Below are 23,964 nucleotides of genomic sequence, written 5' to 3'. Positions count from 1 at the left end.
TGCACTGGATTCCCTGGTTCTCCTGGTAGTCCTTTTTTTCGCAGCATTAAAACCAAACATGTAACACTTTAAAATTAATTATGCTGGTAAAGGTACGAAACTAGTTCAACACAGCTGAAGTGAGCACTCCAGTAAATCTGCTGGTAAAACAAAGTCTGCTGTTCTTACTGACATACAAAGACAAGTGAAAATAAACACAAATGCATTCCTTTTATCATTAATCCAAGAAATGTGTCTACTATAAAATTATTTCAGGTTAAAAAATAAGACCCAAACATTAAGTTGAAGGGCTATTTTGCTATTAGGTTGTTGTGGTTTAGCCCCTGCCAGCAAACAAGCACCATGCAGCCACTTGCTCACTCCCCCACCAGCAGGATCAGGAAGAGAATTGGAAGGGGGAAAGTTAGAAAACTGGTGGGTTGAGATAAAGCCAGTTTAATAGGGAAAGCAAAAACTGCACACACAAGCAAAGTAAAAGAAGCAATTAATTTACTGCTTTCCATAGGCAGACAGATGTTCAGCCATCTTCAGGACAGCACGGCCCCATCACAAGTAATAGTCACTTGGGAAGGTAAATTTCATCATTCCAAATGTCCCCCACCTTCCTCCTTCTTCCCTTAACTTTATATGCTGAGCATGATGTCATATGGCATGGAATATCCCAGTGGTCAGCTGGGGTCACCTGTTCTGGCTGTGTCCCCTCCCAGCCTCCCATGCACTCTCTACTTCCTTGACAGCATGGCAGTACAAGAAACAGAAAAGGCCTTGGCTCTGTGTGAGCACTACTCAGCACTAACAAACACATCTCTACATTGTCAACCTTGTGTTCAGGGTAAATTCAAAACACAGCTCCATAGTAGCCACTGTGAAGAAAATTACCTCTATCCTAGCCAAAACCAACACACAGTTTCATTAGAAAAAAAGAAGAACAGAAGAAACATTCAGACCCATTTTATAAATAATAATCCTTTCCTTAGAAACAGCAAAAACCCAATGAATAATCAGCCAAAGCAATGAATAATGAAACTGAAGGTTGCCCCAAGTAGCCTGTGGAACAACAGTACAAGGTGCACATGCTGGAATTCCTGAGATAAAGAAAACTGCCTTAAAATTTTATTACACTAAACCACAACTAGTATTGGACTATGAAGGTGAGGAAGGGACTCAAGAACCTACACACAGTGACTCACAGATGATGACTCAATATGAAAAATACCAATAAAAGAGCACCCTGACCTCCTATCTACCAATATTGCTACATTTTTCACATCAGCCATTAAAAATAATGGATGTATAAGATGTGGAACAGTTACAGGTTTGGGGCTTCTTTTTTATTGTGGCATGGAACAAAGAGGCTGCATTTAGAAATGGAACATAACAGCTGGCACTAATGTTGAAGAGTTTAATATCTAATAATACTGTGAGCTGGAATGCAGAGACAGAAATTAATCTTTTCAAGTGGTCTCTCTTCAGACACTGAGGATTTTGCTAATAAAACTAAACAAATTAATATACTGCACACTTTCTTACCTTAAAATTTTTCAGTCAATTGCTATTTTGTTCATAATTTGGTCATTTAAAGGCAGGTTTTTTTAGGAGATGACTTTGGCTTCTGTTCAGGCAGCTTTTCCAATAAACACATGTACTCAGCAACACTGCACTGGAAATAGTTTCCCTTTTTTGGTGGTGTGATCTAACAGCTTTAGCCTCTTGTGCAGTGTTAGTTTTCTAGGGTAAGATCTTTAAAAGCTCAAAATACTGAATTAAATCTGTTGGCTTTACAAGATCACAAAGCTTCTGCTGAATTCAAGGGAAGTAGGCTACATGGAGAGCCTTATAAAACTAAGCATCTTCTTAAGTGTTAAAATGTGCTATAAAGTAGAATTCAACACATTGCTCACTTTCTGTCAATGTCAATAGGAAACTACAGAACAAAAATATTCTCTATACTCCTGAAAATATTTGTGGATTAGTGGCCAAAGATTGGTATCTATTTCTTCACATTACTTTCAGCAGAGAAGAACAAACTTCAAAGTATGGCACAATGACAGTAATTGTTTTTCTCTCTAGCTAACACAATATCATGTTCTTTCCAGGTAAGATATGCTGTCTTTTCCTATGGGCAGTGACTTGCAGAAGCTGCTATTCTGAGACTGTTACGAAGAACTCCTTTTTCTTTTTGAACAATCTTTTCCCGTGGAATGTCTGTAAAACAATAAAATCCATCCCAATCTATGAGCAACACAGAAACCCACATGTCAGTAGTCCATGGAATTTCATCAGTGTATTTCTAGAGCACATGTAGGAGGCTGCTGGTATGACTGACTGTGCCTCATGCTTATATTAGTATCAGTGCAAAGAATAGCAACACTTGTACTGAATGTATTAGAGAATCATTCCTACGAATAAATTATCTACAATCTGCAAAACTTTTAAGCTGTTCTTCAGGAGTTAACTACTGTGATTCAAAATACCATAGAGCTTTTTCTTATGTTGATGGAACCTTTTTGGATTTCAGTAAAGCTTTTGATACTGTCTCTCCCAGGAACCTTCAGGACAAAATATCCAGCACACAGCTGGATAAACATGCCATGCAATGAATGAGCAAGTGGCAAAGGGTAATAGTGAATAGGGTCACACCAGGCTGGCGACCTGTCACTAGTGGGGTTCCCTCAGGGGTTCATTTTTCTATGTCTTCATAAATGACTTGGATGTAGGACTCGAACGTATACTAAGTTAGTTTGGAGCTGATACTAAATTGGGAGAATCTGTTGACTCCCTTGAAGGCAGAAAGGCCCTGCAGAGAGATCCAGCAATCACCAACCATATAAAGTTTAATGAAGAGTAGTGCTAGATTCTGCACCTGGGACAGGACAACACTGGATGTACATACAGACTGGGGAATAAGATGCTGGAGCAAAGCACCGTGGAAAGGTGTTTTTCAATGTCAAACACAATATGAGCCAGCAGTGCCCTGGTAGCTAGGAGGGCCAACCGTGTCCTGCGGGGCATCAGGGAGGGGTATGTACCACTCTGCTCACCTTGAGCCCTGTGTGCAGTTTTGGGCATCCCAATATAAGAAGGATATAAAGCTATTAGAGAGTATTCAAAGGAGGGCTACAAAGATGGCGAAGGATCTAGAGGGGAAGCTATATGAGGAGTGGCTGAAATCACTTGGACTGTTCAGCCTGGAGAACAGAAGACTGAGATGAGATCTCATAGCTCTCTACAGCTTCCTCTTGAGGGGAAGCGAAGGGGCAGGCACTGATCTCTTCTCTGTGGTGACCACTAACAGAACTTGAAGGAATGGCATGAAGCTGAGTCAGGAGAGATTTAGGTTAGATATTAGCAAAAGGTTCTTCACTCAGAGGGTGGTTGGACACTGGAACAGAGTCTCCAGGCACCAAGCCTGACAGAGTTCAAGAAGCATTTGGACAACACTCTCAGGCACATGGTGTGACTCCTGGGGAGTGGACTTTGATGATGCTTGCAGGTCCCTTCCGACTCAGAATATTCTACAGTTAAAGCTGTACCAGAGGGCCGTGCACCCCACGAAATCAGGTGACATTGCTTTAGGACTTTTATCATGCACTATGAAAAGTGAATCCTTTAGCCACCATACCCAATACCTGAAAGGTATAGGAATACTATAATCAGTCAAGCATGCAAAGAAACTAATTGGTCTCTAGAGATACCATTATTCAGATTGCATGATTTGTTTTATCACACACTCATAAAAGGTTCATCGCATTCTCTATTAGCCAAATCAAGTATATTTCTGTTCAGTACAGGGATTTATCTGTACATTAGTGGTAAGACTCTACAGTGACTGATTTGTAAATGCAAGAATTCACTTTTTAATTGTACAATCATTAATAAAACAATTAGCAACTGCCCACTTCTGAAAAGGAAATAAATGCAATTAGCTCTGATAATTAATAAGTTTAATCTATGACACGAAAACTTGTTTTCTATTTTAGGAAATTAGGTATTTATGGACCCACTTAAAGGCATAGAACTGGATCTCTGTCACTGAATAAACACTAAAAGCATTATGACAATTACTTCAAGTTCATTTACAAGACCATCTACATCACAACATAATTATTCCATATGCCTACACAAACTATTTACACTTGGATATACTGGTGCCAGTAAAAATTCAACAGAATTTTGGAAGCAATTGTTGTAAATACAAAGAATGGTGTTATTCTCTGTGGGGTGATGGCCCTGATAAGCCTGGATCACAGGAAGATTAAATTCTTTATCTGAGATTTGCTCAGACAGGAAACTGCCTAGAAATGGATTTTTTTTTTCCAAGATAAAGAGTAAAGACGAAGTTACGAGTTTTGCTAATCTGAAAGTTTCCTCTAAACTGCCAAGGCTCAGGTGACCTCCACATATTAGCTAGATTCAGCAACTGAAATTATACATTTTCTTAGAAGAAAGAATTATGCCATGAAAAAAATCCCAAACTTAACAGCTACTTGTTACTGCAACACTGCACTGAAGACATGAAGGCAAATCTCTTCCACTGCTAAAACTATCAAGAAAACTGCTTACAACAAGGAACAGTTGTATCTGGAATGATACCCCAGAAACATTGCAATAATAATAAAGGACTCTAGGCATCTAACTCGGGAAGCTTAGGTATTTCAAAATGAACATATTTAGACTGGTGAAGTTCCAACTGATGATGGCACTTGACACATCCATAAGCCACCTCTCCTTGTTGACCACATTTGTTTTGTTAAAATCATCATTACCAGAGAGCTACAGTTCCTAGACTAACACTAGGCCAAGGCTTTCCATCACTTCTGTAACAAGGGTCCACAGGACAAACACGTTCTTTCCTACTTTTTCATCCCTCTCGCCTCCCTGCCAGCTGACTGTTACACATGGTTTCACGTGTATTGGTGCTACGCTGGCAGCCTCATTTAACAGCTCTTCTGAATAAAAGAAGAAAGGGCTGCTAAAAAGACCCAAACAGAAAAAAGACTTCTGACCCTCTTAAACAACCATGTGAAGAAAGCCCTATTAAACAGCTCAAGACAATAAGTAGAAGATTACAGAAATGTTACTTTTGTGATTGCAAGTCTATAAGATAATACCCAATTATGACTTAATGAATTCTTGTATGAAAGGAATGCAATGTTCTCTAGATAATTTCAATATTTAAATTACATCCAGCAAGGATGACTAAGTGATCTGAAAGACAGAATATTCCTAAAGAGCAGAATCTTTACCAGATTTATTAATTCAGTTATAACTTTGAGTACTTGAACTTCCATCTGAAAATCAACTTCTCAATTCATCTTTTGAAAATAACTTACTTCCCAAGTTAAATTTGAACCATAAAATCTGGAAGCCTCCTAGATCAGCTGGGACAGAAGGATTTCCATGGACTTCCACCTTCTTTGAAAGTAAACAAAATGCTTCTATAGGTCTTTGCACCCGAATCTGGAAAGTTTATGGCCATCAAAAGTATTATTAGTTACCGAGTCTAGTAATCATTGTGATAAAAGTGGTATGTATTCTGCACTTAATTTAGCTTTTACCAATAATGCACTATTAAGAGTCGCTGTACTCTTAGTCCATGTCAGCTCCTTAGATTTGCAAGGTACTTTTTAAGTGGGTGGAGAAAAAAAAAATCAGTCTAGTGGGGTAACATCCCATGTTTTGTTTTACCCTAGGGTTTAACCTATTTACCATAAAGAAACCTAAACACTTTTTCTGGATTGACTGACTGAACAATGTGACTGATTTTCAGACTCCTGCAATGACTGCAACCAGCCTACATAGCCATTCCAGATGTGGACTGCTAGCTATCCAGGGTCTTGCAAATAATAGTCACAGGGGCACACAGAAGAGGCTGCAAAGTCTACCAGTGTAAATGCTCTGACTTCAAGACTAAGTACTAGATTATGCATAGTACTTACTAGCAGAATCCCGCTTGACTTGTTTGCATGAGCTTTTTTATCACAATTTTGTGAAAATGTTCTAAATGAGATACTGACAGAGTAAAATTTCTTCACTTTTTGTACCACTATCAAGCATGAATCATGTAGAGCAATCATGGTATCTGGGTGCTCAACAGCCAGATAGCTTTGAGCTGAAGTTCACTGAAGGCCTGCTATGGTCCTGGAGGGAGGATAAGGGAAGTCTGGAAGATACTGCTGACCTTAGTTTGTCAGGAGTGGAAGAGTATGCTACTGAAAACCTGTCCAGGTCAGACTAGCAATGGTAGTCTTAAATCAAACACTTGGGAGAACTTTACCCTCTGTGCTTTCCTGCCCAAATCTATAGTCAGCTTTAAAACATTATTTTAGCATTAGCCCTTTAAAGCAGGAAAGAGGAAAGAAGGAAATGAAGAAAGAACAATGTTTATATAGGTGTGCAAATGGAAGGTATGTACTGGTAGTGAAGAAAAATTTCTAACAGAATGAAGAGACGAGATAAATGTCTCTACAAAATCTTTTCATAGCCTGATAGCGGCACAGGATCTGTCACAATTAGCCAGGATAACTGGTCTTTCAGTAGCTTGGTTCAGCTTCTAACCTTCAATAATGCAAAAGTTAGGTGATTCTGGGAGTTATCATTTCAGATTTGATTCCTCCCCAGGAATCAGCACAGTGTGCCCATACCAAGCCTCTTCTCCTCTCAAGACATTCTACAGCTGCACAGATGCAATCCAATGCAATAAAGTCTACAGCAAGTGAAGGTGATGTAGATCCAATCTGTTTGGCATTTTATGAGTTTAAATACTGTGAAGAAAAAGACAGAAATCAATAAACTATCTACTTAGGAAATTACTGTCATGCCACAGTGGGCATTCTGAAACAACCCTTTTGTAAGTAATTCTGAACAGCAAAAAATCCAACACTGACTGAAGACATCACCAAGACTAGATACTGTGTTTTATTTCTTAATGTTTTATATTAAACAATATTGCTAATTCATGAATACAAAATATCAAGTCACTGTAACTAAATTTTATGGGTAATTTCTCAAAAGGCTAAGTAGCCTTGAAGACATTTTTCTCTTTATCTGCTACCATCTACAATTTTGTATTTTAAATTTACCTCTTCCATGTTAGAAATCTAAATAGTTTACAAACTCAGAAATGTCAGCCATATTCAAAGGTTGTTCAAATTGTGAAAACATAAGTCAGGAGGAAAACAAGTTTTTCTCAGTTTTGTTTTCCCCTCCATTATTGAAAGAAAGTGTTTTTCCCACTACAGTTTTTAAAACCACTACAGTTCAGAAGACTGAAAATGTCAACATTTTCAAATTCCTGCTATTTATGATGGACTAAAACTTACCCAATTTAGAATGATATTCAGAATGGAAACAATGCTGGACAACAAGTACAAGATAATTCACACTTCCTATTCATTTCATTCAGATGTATAGTATTGTCATTGCCTTATGACTTTGATAGGGACTGATAATGAAAATCAAGGTATAAAGGATTTTTATTCAGAAGATTACGAAATAATTCATTAGACGGGTCAAGTCCTATCCTTTGACAGACATTGGAAAGAATAAAAATTAAAAAAGATAACAAAAAGGTAACTCTGAAAAAAATATACAGCAATTAATTAAGCACCAGATAGATCTGAGCAACACATTTCAAGTAAGCTAGTGGCTCTGCCAATTACAAGATGAGGTCTAATGTTTGGAGAACTGTCATTAAGAAAAGCCTGTTATTTAATGCTTCATTTGAGTTTTACTGTCTTGAGCAACCTAAGAATTTATGCAAATTTATTCTCAAGAGTTTAAGAAGCTCAGAAATATTGAGAAATGGATGTGGATTCACACATAGTGTGTTCCATAGAGGTATTTTAAATAGTTATTAATATTGATGCATCACTTGCATTCACTTTTGAGACTGGGAAAAAATGTTGCATTAAATGAAGTAACAGTGAACTAAAGAAGAAACTTAAATATCGGGGTGCAGGAACACAAAAGGATTTTAATTCTTGAATCATCTGGTCATTCAGGTGGCAAAGTTTTCCCTTTTAAAGATTTCATTTCTCTATCATCCAAGGCTGCTTTTTTACCTCTTCTTTAAAAGAAATAGAGAAGCAATTCTTCTTTACATTTCTAATAGTTCTAAAGTAATTATGAACATGGGCAATCACCTTTCCATGTCAGAGGTCAGCTAGATCAAAGAAAGTTTGATACAGGATGAAGAAACTCTGGCTGTTCTTGAATGGTTACACACAAAGGTGACCAGAAAAGATGACCAGAAGATAGGTTTCACTGATCAATTAATGCACAGCAACACAGAAGAGAACTAGCATGCACCTCCTTTTAAGCAAGAATTGATGAATTCCAAAACGCTGTAAAATATGTATGAGAAACCAAACCGATGTTTTATCTGTACCTTCAAAATCTACTAAAACCACTGCACTAGGCAAGGTGAAATAGTAAAAAATATTTCAGTAAAACAAATCAGGGTAAAACTGGAAGTAAATAGCTTTGCTACTATGATTATAAATTACATTCAAGATAAATTCCATCTCTAGATAAGAAGCATCTCAATAAGTCCTTTAGGTGGGCTTACAGAACTAATAAACTGAATGTGTCTTAAGTCAGGTGTGCTAAGACCAATCAATCAGTAAAGAAGGAAAACATTAACTTTTCCTCTGCTTACTTAACAATAACTTTCTTTAGGTAAGCATAGCAAGTATCAGCTACCTAAACCAAACATCTAAAAGATGTTGCAAACCTCTCACCAATATCATCATTAGCTTGAGTCCAAGCAGCTGTATTTCATTTAACTACAGTAACTTTATAGTTGGCGAATGTGATCTAGTGTTCATTCACTGTAAAGCAACATGGGACCCAGGAAAGTTTTCCTGGTGATAAGTATCACTGTGACACTGTCCTTTCTTCTGGAATCAGATTCACAGCGTGACTGACATGCAAAAATGGACTTATCTATTAAGTTTACTTACACAGGCTGTTCACTTTCATCCACAAAAACACTTTTCCAGGTAGAAAACTAATGCACCAGACTCGACAGTGCAGTAACTTTTAAGCCACAATAAACAATACATTCCATTTACATGCAATTTGCTAGGAAAAAATTTACCATGGCAGACGCAGTGAAACAAAACATGAACAAGCGTATGGCTCAGATGTGCTGGAATGCACTATAAATAGGGCAGCAGTTCAGTAGAACTGCATTATAAATGAACAGTATTTACAGTGGAGAGAAGTAAACAGAATTGCCACAAGGGATCAGACTAGGGTTCTGTTAATGCATTCATACTTCATGCATTAACACCTTCTCAAAGGGCCTTAAGGCTGCAACAGGCAAACTAGAGTAACTACACAAAGTCATCCTCTAAGCCTCAATTAATTACTACCTTGTTTATTTATCAGAAGGACAAGAGAGTAAGATTATTTCCAATCTTTATTAAGTTTTTTATATATAAGCAACACATTGAAGCAAGAGGAGTTTCATATGATAAGCATTTCTTTTCTTTATTTTTCCTTTTATTCTTTTCTATTTTTTGTCACAATCTCATTTTAGTGCTAATAAATATTCCAATTAAAAAATGAAAAAGGATGTTATCTATAGTTTTTGAACTTTATTCATGCACTTTGGTTTCATCTAGGCTTCAACATCATCATATAGTTTTGATGATCCCACCTGCTTGCCTCCAAAATACAGTATTGAAGTTTAAAGCATAGTCAAAATCACTGAAATTACAAATTAATAAATAAAGTCTGGAGAATACATAGCACAAGAATTGTGTGCTGAATGGACAGGTCACAAATGTCTTTCAGAAAAACTTTTCTTCCCACATTAATGTTCTTAAATACTGGCACTGATGACAAGAAAGGATGCTACTCTATACTGCATATTGGCTATAAATTGAGGAAATATCTAATTAGGATGAATTTCATATTACCATAGGCTTTACCTGCTTTTCAATCAGAGAAATTTGTTTAAACTTGAAAACTTTAAATTTCAATCTAATAAATTTATAAAATTAATGCTAATTTAAGTAACTTTTTCTATAATAATTAATATTTATACTTAATGAAAGTCAAACCAATTAGGAACTTTCAGAATCAGTAATTTCAAGAAAGCAAAAAACTCCAATTTGGCTCTGTAAATATCAAAATCTAACAACTTGATGCAAAAAAAATTCCCATTTCTATGGCAAACAGCAATATTCTGCATCTTAATTAACTCCTCACTTAGACCTTCATTCCTCTGAAAAGGCAAGCAAATATATTGCTTAATGCTTCCTACATTATCTTGTCTCAGAGTTAAACAGATCAAAAAAGGAACCAACCTTTACAATGATAATATCCTTTCTCATTTTATGTACCCCTACAGACTGTACAAGAACATAATGTACCTTTTTTTTTTTTACAAGATTCCCATTTTAGAAAGGTAATTTAGAGCCCTGATTATATGCAATATTTCTATGGAAAAAGTACTCAAGTATTCTTATCCATTCCGATCTCAACACATGGCTTTTACGCTTAAGATAAGTAAAATACATACAGTAAAATAAAAAGAAAAAGCAAAGCTGAATTAATTTTGACATGAATACACAGGGCATAAAAGCAAGCACCTTTGGCAGCACAAAATTAATTTCTAATGTTTCAATCTCTAGACCGAAAACAATTGGGTTTTTTTCATCAAATTCATTTGCATCAGAATTAATTTACAAGTGAAAAGTCTGCAAGAACAGTACGTTTAACTATACACATTTGTCAATGTCTATCAGGTAAGAACTGAAACAACCAATTACCAAGTATTTTACAGGAGAGAGGGGAGCAATTGTCTTTCTTCCCATCCTAACTCACAGAATCATGGAATGGCCTGGGTTGGAAGGGACCTTACAGGCCATCTAGTTCCAACTCCCCTGCCATGGACAAGGATGCCTATCACTAGATCAGGATGCTCTGGGCAATTTCTTACACAAGTTTTCATTCATCTCCTTTAGTCAGTCATTAATCTTGCTCAATATGGCAACCAGTACTATATATGCTTACCAGGCCTCAAATGTGGTAAGCCAAGATGAGTCAATACTGTATGGAAGAAGTACTTATTACCATTCTTGTCCTAGCAATATATTCTTGGAGGAAAAAAGAGTTCCATCAATAATTCCTGCCAGCTGTCCTACAGAAAAGGTTACAGAGGTAAAGATCTAATTATTTTGGACTTCCAAGAATATTTTGATTAATTCTGCAGAACAACTGTTAAAACACAAAGCATATAGGTAGGACAAAGCTTTAAATCAACTGCATTTCTAATATGTATCTAAAGGTGGCAGCAATCGTTTGTTCTTTATTACAGGCCCAGAACTAATCTCTGAAGAGCTTCGAAAGTTGTATCTCAAAGTTCTATCCAGAACTGAGTCAAATCCATCCTCAATGTCATCTTATGTCAAAAATCAAGTTGTTCTAATGAACACAACCACCAAGTGACAAAATTGCTGCACATCAGCCATCTCCAGCTTTGCCTTTTATATTACTGATGTAAAGGCAACACAACCTGACTAACATCGCCACCAAATAAGAACATAACAAAGATACTCCAAATTAGACATGGTCTCAGAACCTATATGTTATAAAGATATAAAGGGGGAAAATATTTTCTACCTCAGTCAAAAAAGCCCTCTAGCCCCAAATGCTTGCCTTTCCTCTCCAACATAACACTCAGAATGCACATAAGCCATGAAGAGAGCTCACCTAAATTCCAAAAAAACTCACAGGCTTGAAATAGTTAAAACAAGACACTAGTGAGAAGAACCTTGTTACAGTCTCCCTAAATTTGTTCTTCTCAATTGGCACCCATACCTTCAATCAGTTCTCATTATTGCCGTAATTACTGACGTCATTCATCAAGTTACAAAAAACAGTTTAGCCTATTTAACTTTGCAGACAATTTCCTTACAAGATACTAATGAAAATAAGACAAAAAATGATTCTGAAGAAGAATCTGGGGCAGGGCTCTGGTCTGTAGGGGGAATTGTGTGTGCATATGAGGAGGTAAAAGGAGGAAGGCCATGAAAAGGGTCTGCAGTTCCACAGGAACATCCTTATTTACTTAGAGCTTATTTACTTCCTGCAGAAATATGAGCAGAATGAATTTCACTTTCTTCGCCCTTAACCTTCAGGAAGGAATAAGGCTCAATAAGATAAGTAAGCTTGTAAACAAGCCCTTCAAGGTCTCTCATCGTCAGTTTCATTTGGGAAGAAGTGTTCTTTGGTAGCATTTCTGTTATTTTTGAAAATATGCATTAGCTACAAGTATGATGCACATATTTACATCACTACTTTAAAAAGCACGTGGGTGTATGCATATATATATATTCTAAAAATTTATTTTTTTAAATATTGTAGACTATTCAAAATTAAAGGTTTTAGCCATCCAAACAAAAAAAACAAAGCCAAACAAAAACAACCCACTACTTTTCACATCCCCCAGAAAGTTCACAAGAATATCACTTAAAGCATAAATATTACCTTGGTAGAGAGAATGAAGTGACAAGTCTCATCTGAAATCTGACCATACTAAGATTTAAACATGATTGGAACATACTGCTTTGGCTAGTTAGCAAAATACCCCAACGAAACAGTAACAGTAGAAAATAACCAAGCTGAAAATTCTCAACTGAATTTAATAAACTTCAAGCTATATTCTCATGAATATGTTCTTTGGTTTGCTTAGCTACAGTTGGACCTTCCTATAGTGAGGATGAATTTGAGATCAACACACATTTCACTCTATTTTCCATAAAAAACCCTCTCGAAACTGCAGGGTTTGGACTAAATGGGTTTTAAGTTCGCTCAGTATGGCTGACACACAAGTGACCGAAATTTAGGGTCAACTATTACTTGGTTTACAGTTGTTACAGCTTCTGTCAAATTTAGACCTACCCACAGAGAGCATTATCCAGTGTGAAGAAAAAGTTGACAATGAAGAACAGAAGTACTGTGTCAACGAGGAGATTTATGAGCCTCTGTACCATGTCCATACTCTCTGTACTGCATCTGTACCCACAGACCAGATCTATCCACAGTCAGAATGACATGCAGGGAGTATGGAAATGGTCAGCATCCGGTATCAGAGGATTACTGAATACTTTATTTAGGAAGTCGTAAAAGGGAGAATGTGGTAGGGTCTACTGTGTGTTAAAAAAGCAGAAGTTAAGCAGATGTTTATGAACCTCAGTGGCAATTTTTTTTCCACTGTGAGGACATTTGTTTTGGATAAAGTTAACAACAGGGTTAGTTGAATCAGGAACTCCCATTTGGACAGGCCAAGCTTTGGAAAATCATACAAATTCAGAAGTGAAATGTATGGTGGTTTATTATTTGCAGGATCAAAGTGGTACTTATTTGCAGGAAGGATGGAAGTGAACAACATTAGCAAAGAGAGGACAAACATTAGACTTTCCACATGAAATGGAAAAATTGTAGAGTATATCTTCTCCCATCAGTGCTCCTCCCTCCTCACAACTGCACCAAAAAGAAAATAAAGGAAATCCTAATAATGTGGAAAAGGAAGGAACAAGAGAGGAAGCTTACAAGAAATTTTGTACATGTTTTTTAGTTTGAGAAGATGCTAAAAGAAAACTATGATTGACAAAGTTTTTTGTAACATCAGTGTCAGTAGCTAAAATGAAAGTACCAAAGTGGATATGGCTTCCCCTTTCAAGTTTACCGTTCATGTTTTATAGGAGAGGGATTCAGAACAAAGTAACAGTGAGAAAAAAGAACGTACAAAGGTCTCTGCAAAAAATAACAGTTCTGATAATAATGCATTTTAGATTTATGAGATGTGAATTACCAAGAAAAAAACTGAATAAGGCTCTCTATATTTATAATTGGGGGAAAGAAAAAACAATTAAATGAAACCCGAAATCACCTTGACCTTCTTTTTTACGGTTTGGAGGCTGAGAAAGAGAAAAACACATTTTCATTTCAGGTATGAAGAACATAGGTGGTGTAAAAGTTTTAAGAGTGTTCTGGTTTAGACCACACAAAAAGAAGACTGTTTTCAGAAATTTCAGACTAAAGGAGTAACTAAACAATTTTATTTTCCAAAAACATACTTTGTGAAATATGTGAAAATCTTTCTCCCCAAACAGTTTTTATTACTCAGGAAGTAGATTGTAAATACCGATTTCACATCTTGACATTTTTTAGTCTGGTTTAGTTTTTAGAATTTGGAAATTCACCTAAAGATATGTGCCTTATGAAACTGTCATGGTTTAAGTCCAGTGGGAAATAAAGCATCGTGCAGCAACTCACTCAACCTCTCGCTCTCTCCACCACCCTAGTAGAATGAGGAGGAGAATTGAGTAAAACTTGTAGGTTGAGTAATCAAAAGAAAAGTGAAATACAGTAATAATGGTAAATAATAATAATGAAAATAAAACGGGAAAGAAAAAAACCCCAAACATGATGCACAATGCAATTGCTCACCGTAACCCACTGACCAATGAGCAAATCCCCTTCCCAAACCCAGATCAACCCTCTTCTGGGTAACTTCTCCCAGGTTATATACTGGGCACAGTGTTTTATGGTGTGAAATATCCTTTTGGTCAGTTTTCGTCACCAATCCCAGCTATGCTCCCTCCTAACTTCTCAGCTTCTTTTGCATACCTCTCCTCACTGGCAGAGAATAAGAAAAAAAAAAAGTCCTTGACTTAGGATAAACACAACTTAGCAAATAGCAAAACATCAGTGTTTTATCAACTCCATTCTCATTCCAAGTCCAAAACACAATACTGTAACAGCAACTGAGAATAAACTAACTCTCTTGCAGCTGAAACCAGGACACAAAGGCAACAAAACTCTAAACTAAATCATTTCTGTCAAGATGAAAATAAATTAAAAAAAATAGGAAGTTTATTATTAAGCACTTTTTCACAACTTGTGAGGAACCAGTAACACAGAAGAGGCTTTAGCAGATCTTTCAGGCCACCCAAAAACATTTGTGAATCAACAAAAGCAGAGAGACAGATCAAAATCAAGATTGCTTAAAAAGAGGGAGGAGAACAAGAAGGTGGGTAGGTGATACTGCCTCTAGAACCGAAAACCTGGGAAGTAAAGATAAAGGAAGAGTGGGAAGTGGTGTCTGATGGAGAAATGCTAGCTAGGTTAGCATATTCAGATCCTTGATTTCGAGATGTAATTAGGCTACAAGCCTATTTGAACACAGAATAAATTGCATGCAAATATTTTCATGTCCCCTTGTACAAATTCCAACTTTGACTGACTTACCTCCCATAATTTTAGATTGGCAGTTGATAAATTCTGGCCTCTTGTCCGTAAGGTATCGCTGACAAGTGTGATGGAGAACCTGAAAGAATGTGCATTTTTCTGAAGCTGTGCTTGCTATCCATTGGTCAAAAGCATTTTCAAATAGTAAATCGAATTCTGGGGAATCCTGGAAGGAAAAAACACACCGCTATTATTCCAGCTTTATAAATGATTTGGAAAAAGATACAGCGTTACTGTTTTTTAAAATGTATTATGTTGGAAAAGCAGAAAGGTCATGCAAATCAAAACCATCCTGGTATTATTACATATTTTTGGATGAAAAACATCAAATAGGAAGTTAAGTTTTTTTCTTGTTGATATTTTTAATGAGAAATACTCAGCTATGACAAAAATACCTGAAAAAAACCCTACTTTAGATAAAAACATTCGAAGTCAAAAAATCTCCTAAGAAACTCTTGTTATCTACAGATATACAGTTATCTGTGTCTTCTATATTATGCAAGCATTTATGGCTCTCAACGCAAAATCTACTCTCTCACTGTTACAGAAGATGTGGTTCTGCTCTCAGTGTTCAACCAACCAAACAACCTAAGCAAACAAGAAGTTCTAGTTATGGTATTTAATGCATTATCATAAAGTGTTTCAAAGGTCTCAGGATAACATGAACAAAAGACCATTCCCAGAACAAATCAAAGTGCAGCTCTATACCACACATCAAGTGCCAAAACGAGTGATTTTATGCAAGAAGTAGTGTTATATATCTAGCAATGTTTGCTAAACATAGTTTTACAATCTAATCTAGTAAATATTCTTTTTTAATTGATGTCACTAGGAATTCACATGAATATAAGTTTGAAAGGAACATTTTGAAGCTTAAGAACTTGATAGGACTTATAAACTGTTATGTACATTATCTGCATAGCAGATGATGTAAAAGGGTCTAAAACTCCTACCCTCATCTATTTCTCATTGCTCTTGTTTTCATAGTGCGTTTATCCAGAGAAAATATAATTTTACTCCTTGCAATTCATAGGGCAGTGGCTGAGGGCTTCTTTTTTGGTACAAAAAACTGTATTGGTTAGTAACAGAATTTGGTGCAGCATAGCTAAGATGCTAAGGTGGCTGATCAAAGCATAGCTTTGAAGAAACCAAGGGAGTTAATCACAAAAATATTTTGCTCTAGGAGTAACATGGTAAGTCACTGTGTGATCACACAGGATGAGCCACATTTCTAACTTCTACTTATGTTGTTTTACTATTGGAGAATTGTATTCATAAGCCTATTACACATTACTATGACTTTGTCTTGAGATAGCTCCAAATGGGCTCTATATTCCAAATAAAAGGAATAAATTACAGAACTATTTAGCGCAGGGTTGGTTTGTTTGATTTCATTTTTGGTAGTTTTTTGTTTAAATCAGCATTGACTTGCCATTGGTAACTAAAGGACACTTATACCCTTTGTAGCAAAAGATAAGAAACACAGAAGTGTCTGAGGACTGTCCTAGAAAAAAATGCAGGGTTCATAATATTTCACAAACTTGAACCTCAGTAACCTCTCCTGTCTTTGCATCTACCCATTGCTCTAGCTAACAACACAGATGCATGCCCAAGTAGAACCCATTGAGTCATTTCTTTTTTGAGAGTTCACACTTTAATCTGTATTTTATCTTTCTGCAAGCGTTTTGAATAGTAAAAGAATGCTTGGTTCACAAATCAGTTCCCTAAGAGGTCAAATTTCATTTTCCAGAACTGTTCAAACTCACCCGATTTGGATCTATACCATTGACCTGGCGAAGCTGCTCGAGCATCCACTGCGTTCTCCTGACAAAAGATGTAGAGCCTTCAAATTGCTTCACCTTCGTTATAGATGCTTGAGCTGGTTTCTTGTTTGTCACTGAACATATAAAAAACCATGGGCTTTATGATTCAGGAAGGTGCTGTTTAATTCACTTGTAACTAGCTGGTTTGATGGTAGATTTTCTATAATGTCCCACAAAGTAAATATTTGTCACCAATTCTGACAGTAAAACACATAGTCTTTTCTGAATAACATACTGAAAAGCATATTCCTTATTTTCTACCACTCAGAATTGGATATATTTCAGTCACTATCAGCTTAAGTTACCAATATCCTGTAAAAAAACCCAGAACTACAATGCAGGTCTTTCCATTTGCATTCTTGCAATCACAGAATCAAAGAATGGCCTGGGTTGGAACTGACCTTAAAGATCATCTAGTTCCAAATGCTCTGCCATGGACAGAGACATGTCACTGAATCAGGTTGCTCAAGAGCTCCATCCAACCTGTCCTTAAACTTCTCGAGGGGCATCCACAACTTCTCTGGGAAACTTGTTTCAACGCCTTATCATTCTCAGAGTAAAAACTTTTTCCTTCCTAATATCTATTCTCAACCTTTTAGTTCAAAGCCATGCCCCCTCTTGCCCAGTCATTACATGCTCTCCTAAACAGTCCCTCGCCATCTTCATTGCAGGCTCCCTGCAGGTACTGGAAAGGGGGAATCATGTCACACCGAAGCCTTCTCTTTTCAAGGCCGGACAAACTCAGTCCATCAATTACCTTATTGTTCTCTTTTCCCCACACTAATTAGCTCATATCCAGCCTCCTATTAATTTTTTTCTCTTCTCATTTTAGAAAACACAGAAAAAAAAGCCAAACATATCACTATGTAAGTATATGCACCTTTTTAAAAAGCCTGCTACTTTAGACTGAATGTCATATTAAACAAAAGAAAAAAAAAAGTAAGTCAAGCTTGTATAACACCACCAATATCTATGACATTTAGTTCCCAGTCAACAGACACAGGTATATGCACTTACTACACTAAGAAAGTAAGTTCACCAAGTCAGACAGCAGTCTGTGAAAAATACAGCTATAAGAATTAAGCAACTAGACTTAGCTTGACGCTCCCACCCCCCAAATATTAGGTACCAAAAACAACACCTGCAAATATGAATGATCCTATTTATTATAAACAAAATGTATGTTAAAAAACACAAACAAAGCTATGGAAGACTGCTTGGTTTTGGAAAGAATAAAAGAGGCAATATAAATGCTCAGATTAGTGTATCATTAAGCCAGATTCAGGTTTTCAAAGAGTACTTAATCATTAAAGCTAACTTTTCAACAGCAGAAAAAATGGCTTCCTGTATTAGATGTTTTCTCCAAGCAAATATTCTTTTAATCAGTATAACTTTAACCTCCATGAAAGTTTTATAAGCAATTGTGGACACTTTCTGTAGCCAAACGTGTATTTTATTTACAGTTTACTTATCCGTTGCTGTATGCTAAGTCATCTGCAATCACATTTCCATTTTCTATGAAGAAATAATTTGTATAATCATCATACTGCATAATCTACTAAAGCTGGTATGTCATCTATTTTTCTACTTAAACTCCTTCCAAAAATAATTTTATCCATATCGTCCGCCAAAAAGAGTATTATTGGAAAAGTCAACTTTTCTCTGATTTTACATGCTGGCAGTGAAAGAAGGCTTTTGAAATAATTAAGACTTGAATAGTAAGTTTGCTTATTTTTGTGCACCCCATTTGCCCAAATAACTAGGAAAGTGAGAGGCTTCCCAAACAGAAGATGAATGCTGTGTGCACTTCTGCACCCAGGGGCACAGTTAAACAGTAAGTGAACACTGATGTGACACCCTGTCATTCCATAAAGTTTAAAAGTTAATGTTGTGTCTTAGGATGAAAATTTTAAAATGCACAAATCAGTGCCTTGATGTTAAACATATTTTGGAACAGATTAGAAAATTCAGTTTAATATGAAAAGCTCTTTTCAGTATCTCAAATTTAAACATTTTCAGTCTATGAAAGCCTGAACACCCTTTTCATAACTAAACTTGATAAACAGAAAATTAATTTCTAAGGAAATTTTAATAGGCAAAGATAATTGACAAATGAGATAATAGCCTTCCATATGGCAGATAATCATTTTAAAGAAGTTACTTTGGAACCAAAAGCATAGTTGGACTCAATATATTGATCGAACTATTGACAAGAATGTAGTAAACAGATTGCCAGAGATCTCATCATTGGCAGTTGAAGCACTGATAGCCCAGCTGGTGCACAGTGCAGTACAGGATTCAGAATCTTACAACAAATAGTACAGAATACAGAGGATCAATGCAATATCAAAGGAAGCAGCAAAATTAGATCAGAACAACTACTCAAATGCAAAGACTACATATTACTAAGAAGTGAGATTAGTATTAAAGATTCATTGCTCGATCAAGCATCCAGGTCTATAAATCCCAATAAAGTTGAGGCGAGAGGAAGCTTATCTATACTTACAGGGTACATATAGGTTCTGTTTTTACTGCAAGTCTACACATCAATGACTGGGAAAAAAATCAAAAGTTGCACAAGCAGGTCACAGGTTTATATGCCTATCTTCCCTAAATTCACCCTTTTTAGTATGTATTCGAGCCATTTTTTGTCAACTCCAGTGATTACTTTGAAACACCTTATCGCACTCCACTAGACCAAGTTTCACACATCTTCTACAAAGCAGTACTAATTGAAGGCTATCTAACAGTGGCTCAACTTTTATGGTCTGTGGATTATTCTCTTTCCACGCAAAACAGACAACGATCTCCTGCTGAATGAGGCACGTATTAAAAAGAAAAAATTGCGGATACTATATATAAGACACATATATAATTAACACCAGCAGCATTGCAAAACAAAACATTCAGCACCAGGAGGGACTAGACAGAACAACTGTTTGATCAAATGCTATCAGAATCTCATGGATAACCAATTATGAAAAGTAGAGACAAACTTAAATATAGCACACTTCTTGCTCTGAAGGCTTCTACATGATATACATTTCACTTGAAAACAAGGGTCATTACATCTTACAAGGTGAAAATAAATTTTACAGATATGATAGTTGAACACCGAATGTCTAATCTCAACATCTCTGTGAATTGGTTGGTTTGACATTTCCAAAATCTACTTTTCCAAACTTTTCTGTATAGCACTTTTAATAATCAATGAACAGCAATTTTGTCTTCATCTGGAGCTTAGTGCTCTGTACTTTAGTGAAAGATCACATTAAGTTTCTAAACTTTGTCAATTCCTAAAAATGCATTTTAGTAATAAACTATAAAACCATCTTGAATAGATGATTGTTTCTGTATCATCCATCAAACAGTAACTCTGGGAGAGGCCAAGAGGGCTATGCTTCTATAGAAGAGCTTATAAGGATCTTGGGTATGTCAGTCACCTTAGGTAGAAATTCAGTCAAGTTAAATGATGAGATCCTCTTAAAAGATGGCAGTTCCTCCTTTCAATCTCACACAATTACTGTGCACAGGCAAACAGTCATTACAAGCTCTAAGAGACCCTTTGGCAGCTGGGAAAACCATCCTCACTAGCTGCTCATTATGTTGCCTTGAAAACTAGAGCACTTCACCAGCCACTGAGTGGGTGTTACCTTGCAAACACGTGAAAAGTATTTTCTAAGAACTGAAAAAATGTGGAAGCAATTACATACTCCTAGTCACATTCCTTCTCTGACATATCATTTGTGTGGTTTTGCTACAGTCCTCCAAAATCATTGTCTATCTTAATAAAAGGCAGTATTTAAACCAAGGTTCAGCTTCAGATGGGTTTTTTACTTGCTTTACCTCTCTTTTTTCCTTTTTTTTTTTAAGTTGTAACATTATGCCTTCAAAATAAGAAGTTGTAGTAGTATAGACAAAATACATTTATTTGGAACACATCAATAGATGGTAGGTATTTCTGTGTGTCATTAGATGGAAATAAACAAGTTTGGGTTTTTTTGTTTAAGCAACAGACAGTTGTTGGTAAAGTAAGAAAGAATATGTGAGAAATCAGCTACAGGAATTTAAGATTGAAGATGTGAAGTTCAGCCTAGTGACCTTTTATTTGGACTTGTTTCTTTCTTTTTATGTGGATTTTGGTGACTTGTTTTTTAACTCCAAATTAACACACACCAAAATGTGCTGCATCAGAAAGAGTACTAGTTCTCGGATTGAAGACATTATTAACCCTTTTGCATCATAAATAAAAATAGATTACAGTATAAAGTTTCAAAGAAGTTTGAGAAATTAAAAAGCACAGTCTTGAAGCAGGCAGTGTCTGCTGCAACTCTTCACATTATAACAGGACTTCCCCTTATCTGGGCAATGTAGAGATTAATAAATTAAACCACCTTATCTTTTATTCCTTTTGCATCAACAGCTCTTGAATAAACACACAAACGAAGACAGAAAGAAAATAGTGCAAATTAAATAAGTTCAATCAAAAAATACTTTCATCTACAAAATATTTTCAATTGTGAAAGTGAGACTGAGACTTGCTCCTCAGTAGGCCTGCAGAAGTCTACTGGAGGCACTGGCTGCCTGCTGAGTTCGATCCAAAATAATTTATTAATTCAATGTTACAGCAATATTATTTATATATAGAATTCTGTACAGTGGATACTTATCCCTCAGTTTCACAGATGAACAATTATGGTAAGTACTTCAAACTGGCCATTAATAATGATGGGAAAAATCCTTAGAATGCACTCAAGGCAGTCTAAAGTGTTCTGAAAAGAGGTTGCTTTGATGAAAATGTTGAACTCAGTTCCATGGCAGTGTGCCGCAATTTCATGTTCACTGTATTTAGAATTTAATCATTCCTATCTCCTTCTATTTCCTAATCCTATTCTACCATAGTGCAAAACTCTTCACATTAAGACTAAGTCTAAAATCACTCAGGAGTTCCCTAAACGGCTTTTGATTCAGACAGAATAAAAAGAGCAAACTTAAAAGCAGCAACACATTTTAATTAAAAATATTGTTTAAAGCTGGCAGATTTTATTAGGAAATAGATCAAATTATGTATTAGTTTGTGGCAGAAATGCTTTTCTTTTTCAAAGCAGGTTCTTGAGGAAAAAAATAGGTTATGAAAAGACTGGCAGACAGACTCCTCTATACTTTCCAGTTCACCAGAGTTACATATTGAAAAGCTGTCTTTTCCCTCTAGACTTCCAGTTGTGCAATTACGTCTAAGTCTCATTCTGCATGTCCCTTCACTCCCAGCCACTAAGAGGAAGCAACTACTTCCTAAACTTGCAAATAGCTCATTGACTAAAATTCTGACAGTCCCGTGTGCAATCCCGATAAGCTATGGCTACCAGTTAGGCTGATTGTATCAGAGAAATATAGACTGGTCTGAGTTGGAAGGAACCTTAAAGATCATCTAGTCACAATCCTTCTGCCACGGGCAGTGACACCTAAGGATCTGCAGTTTCTGACCATCGAAAAATAGTAACTTTTTTGTTTCTTTGTCCAATTACTACTCAATTCTGCAATGTTTAACTTTTTGATTCAGAGGACAAAGCACAAGTAACTTGTGGAAATGCCCTGGAAATATGAATGAACCCAAGAAGTATTTCTTTCTTGTGACTGTCAAAGTACAAAGGCTCAAAGAAACAACATTAACATATCTACAAGTACTGACCCCTATTTGTTATTCTCACCTATGTATCTCCAAAACAGAAGTCAAGGAAAGAAGATTTATCTCTGTTCCTCTAACATGAGAAGCTCTTCCTTCTGTCACAAGAACAACTTTACAAATGTTTGCCCCCATTTCAAAATCTTACCCTCCCTGTTTTCTTCCCAGAGCCAAGAAATGAGGAGTAGGCAGGGGAAACAACACTAAATAACACATCCCCTCAACACTTATGATAGCAGAAGCTTGCATTACTCTGTTTTGCAAGGCTCCAAGGTAGCTTAAACTACTACTGTTTAGGTTGCATGGTCCCACAAGCAAAGTATGGTCCTGGCTAGCATCTTCTAGAATTTCCCACAGCAACTTTCCAATTATCAGAAAAACGAAGAGGAGAATTAAGATGGAGCAAATATGTACATTCTACCTTATTTAGGTATTAAGGAATAAGGACCAGATACGTGAAACTGTCTTAGTATACCATGTGAATTACAGGAAAACCATTTTTAGTTTACTTCACATGATGGTTGTGAGCTTTGCTATCTATCAGTTCATTCTTGCGTCTGAGCACCAAAACTTGCAGTGTTTCATGTTTTCTCAGAGCAGTTTCAACTAACACCGATTTAATGTGCAGCCTGAATCAATTACAGAACTCTGAGCCTTCCCATTGTGATTGTCCAACTTCTATCTACTGCATACATGAGGTTCTTAGACCTCAACTATGTAGTACAATGAGATGCTCTGAGAAGATTGTGCTAGTAAGAACTCTTATGTTGCCACTTCCAGGAGCAATTTTAGGCACAAAGATGTATTTGCAGTAGAAGACAGATAGCCTTACTAAAAATGATGAACAGCAGCTAAAACTAGGGCAGGTTTAAATTCCTCCTTGCTGGTCAAGGCTTGCTAGGTGTCAAAATGTTGATAAGTTGAGGCTTGACTTTTAGAATTTCATCTACTTTTGCCCATATCTTCTCTTTCCTTCATTTGACAGTGCTGCTTTCTCACCATCTGGGATCTAAGAAGATGAAAGCAGGGAGAAGCAACACAGTTCCACCTTGCCAAATAGGGCATGGGGATGTAAGCAGCCCTAAATACACAGCCGTGTAACCAAAAATTAATTCCTTCTGTTTCTTTAGCACAGCATAATGTTTTGATATCAAATTGGAAACCAAGAAAAGAGAAGCTTTCAGATACAAC

General features: G+C 36.4%; 1 protein-coding gene across 4 annotated transcripts in view; it reads right to left on the bottom strand.

The window, feature by feature from the left end:
- Positions 1 to 23,964, bottom strand: part of STXBP6 (syntaxin binding protein 6) — a 103,846-nt gene that overhangs the window by 7,706 nt on the left and 72,176 nt on the right. For all 4 annotated transcript variants that reach the window (XM_071559437.1, XM_071559439.1, XM_071559438.1 and 1 more), the window contains 2 exons: positions 17,034 to 17,164; positions 15,268 to 15,433 (listed from right to left, as the gene is read on the bottom strand). In XM_071559437.1, the coding sequence (XP_071415538.1) occupies positions 15,268 to 15,433; positions 17,034 to 17,164 (297 nt within the window). The remainder of the gene's footprint in view (positions 1 to 15,267; positions 15,434 to 17,033; positions 17,165 to 23,964) is intronic.

The sequence above is a fragment of the Pithys albifrons genome, chromosome 6 (assembly GCF_047495875.1).
Source record: "Pithys albifrons albifrons isolate INPA30051 chromosome 6, PitAlb_v1, whole genome shotgun sequence".
NCBI lineage: Eukaryota > Metazoa > Chordata > Aves > Passeriformes > Thamnophilidae > Pithys > Pithys albifrons.
This window is presented reverse-complemented; position numbering and strand designations above follow the sequence as displayed.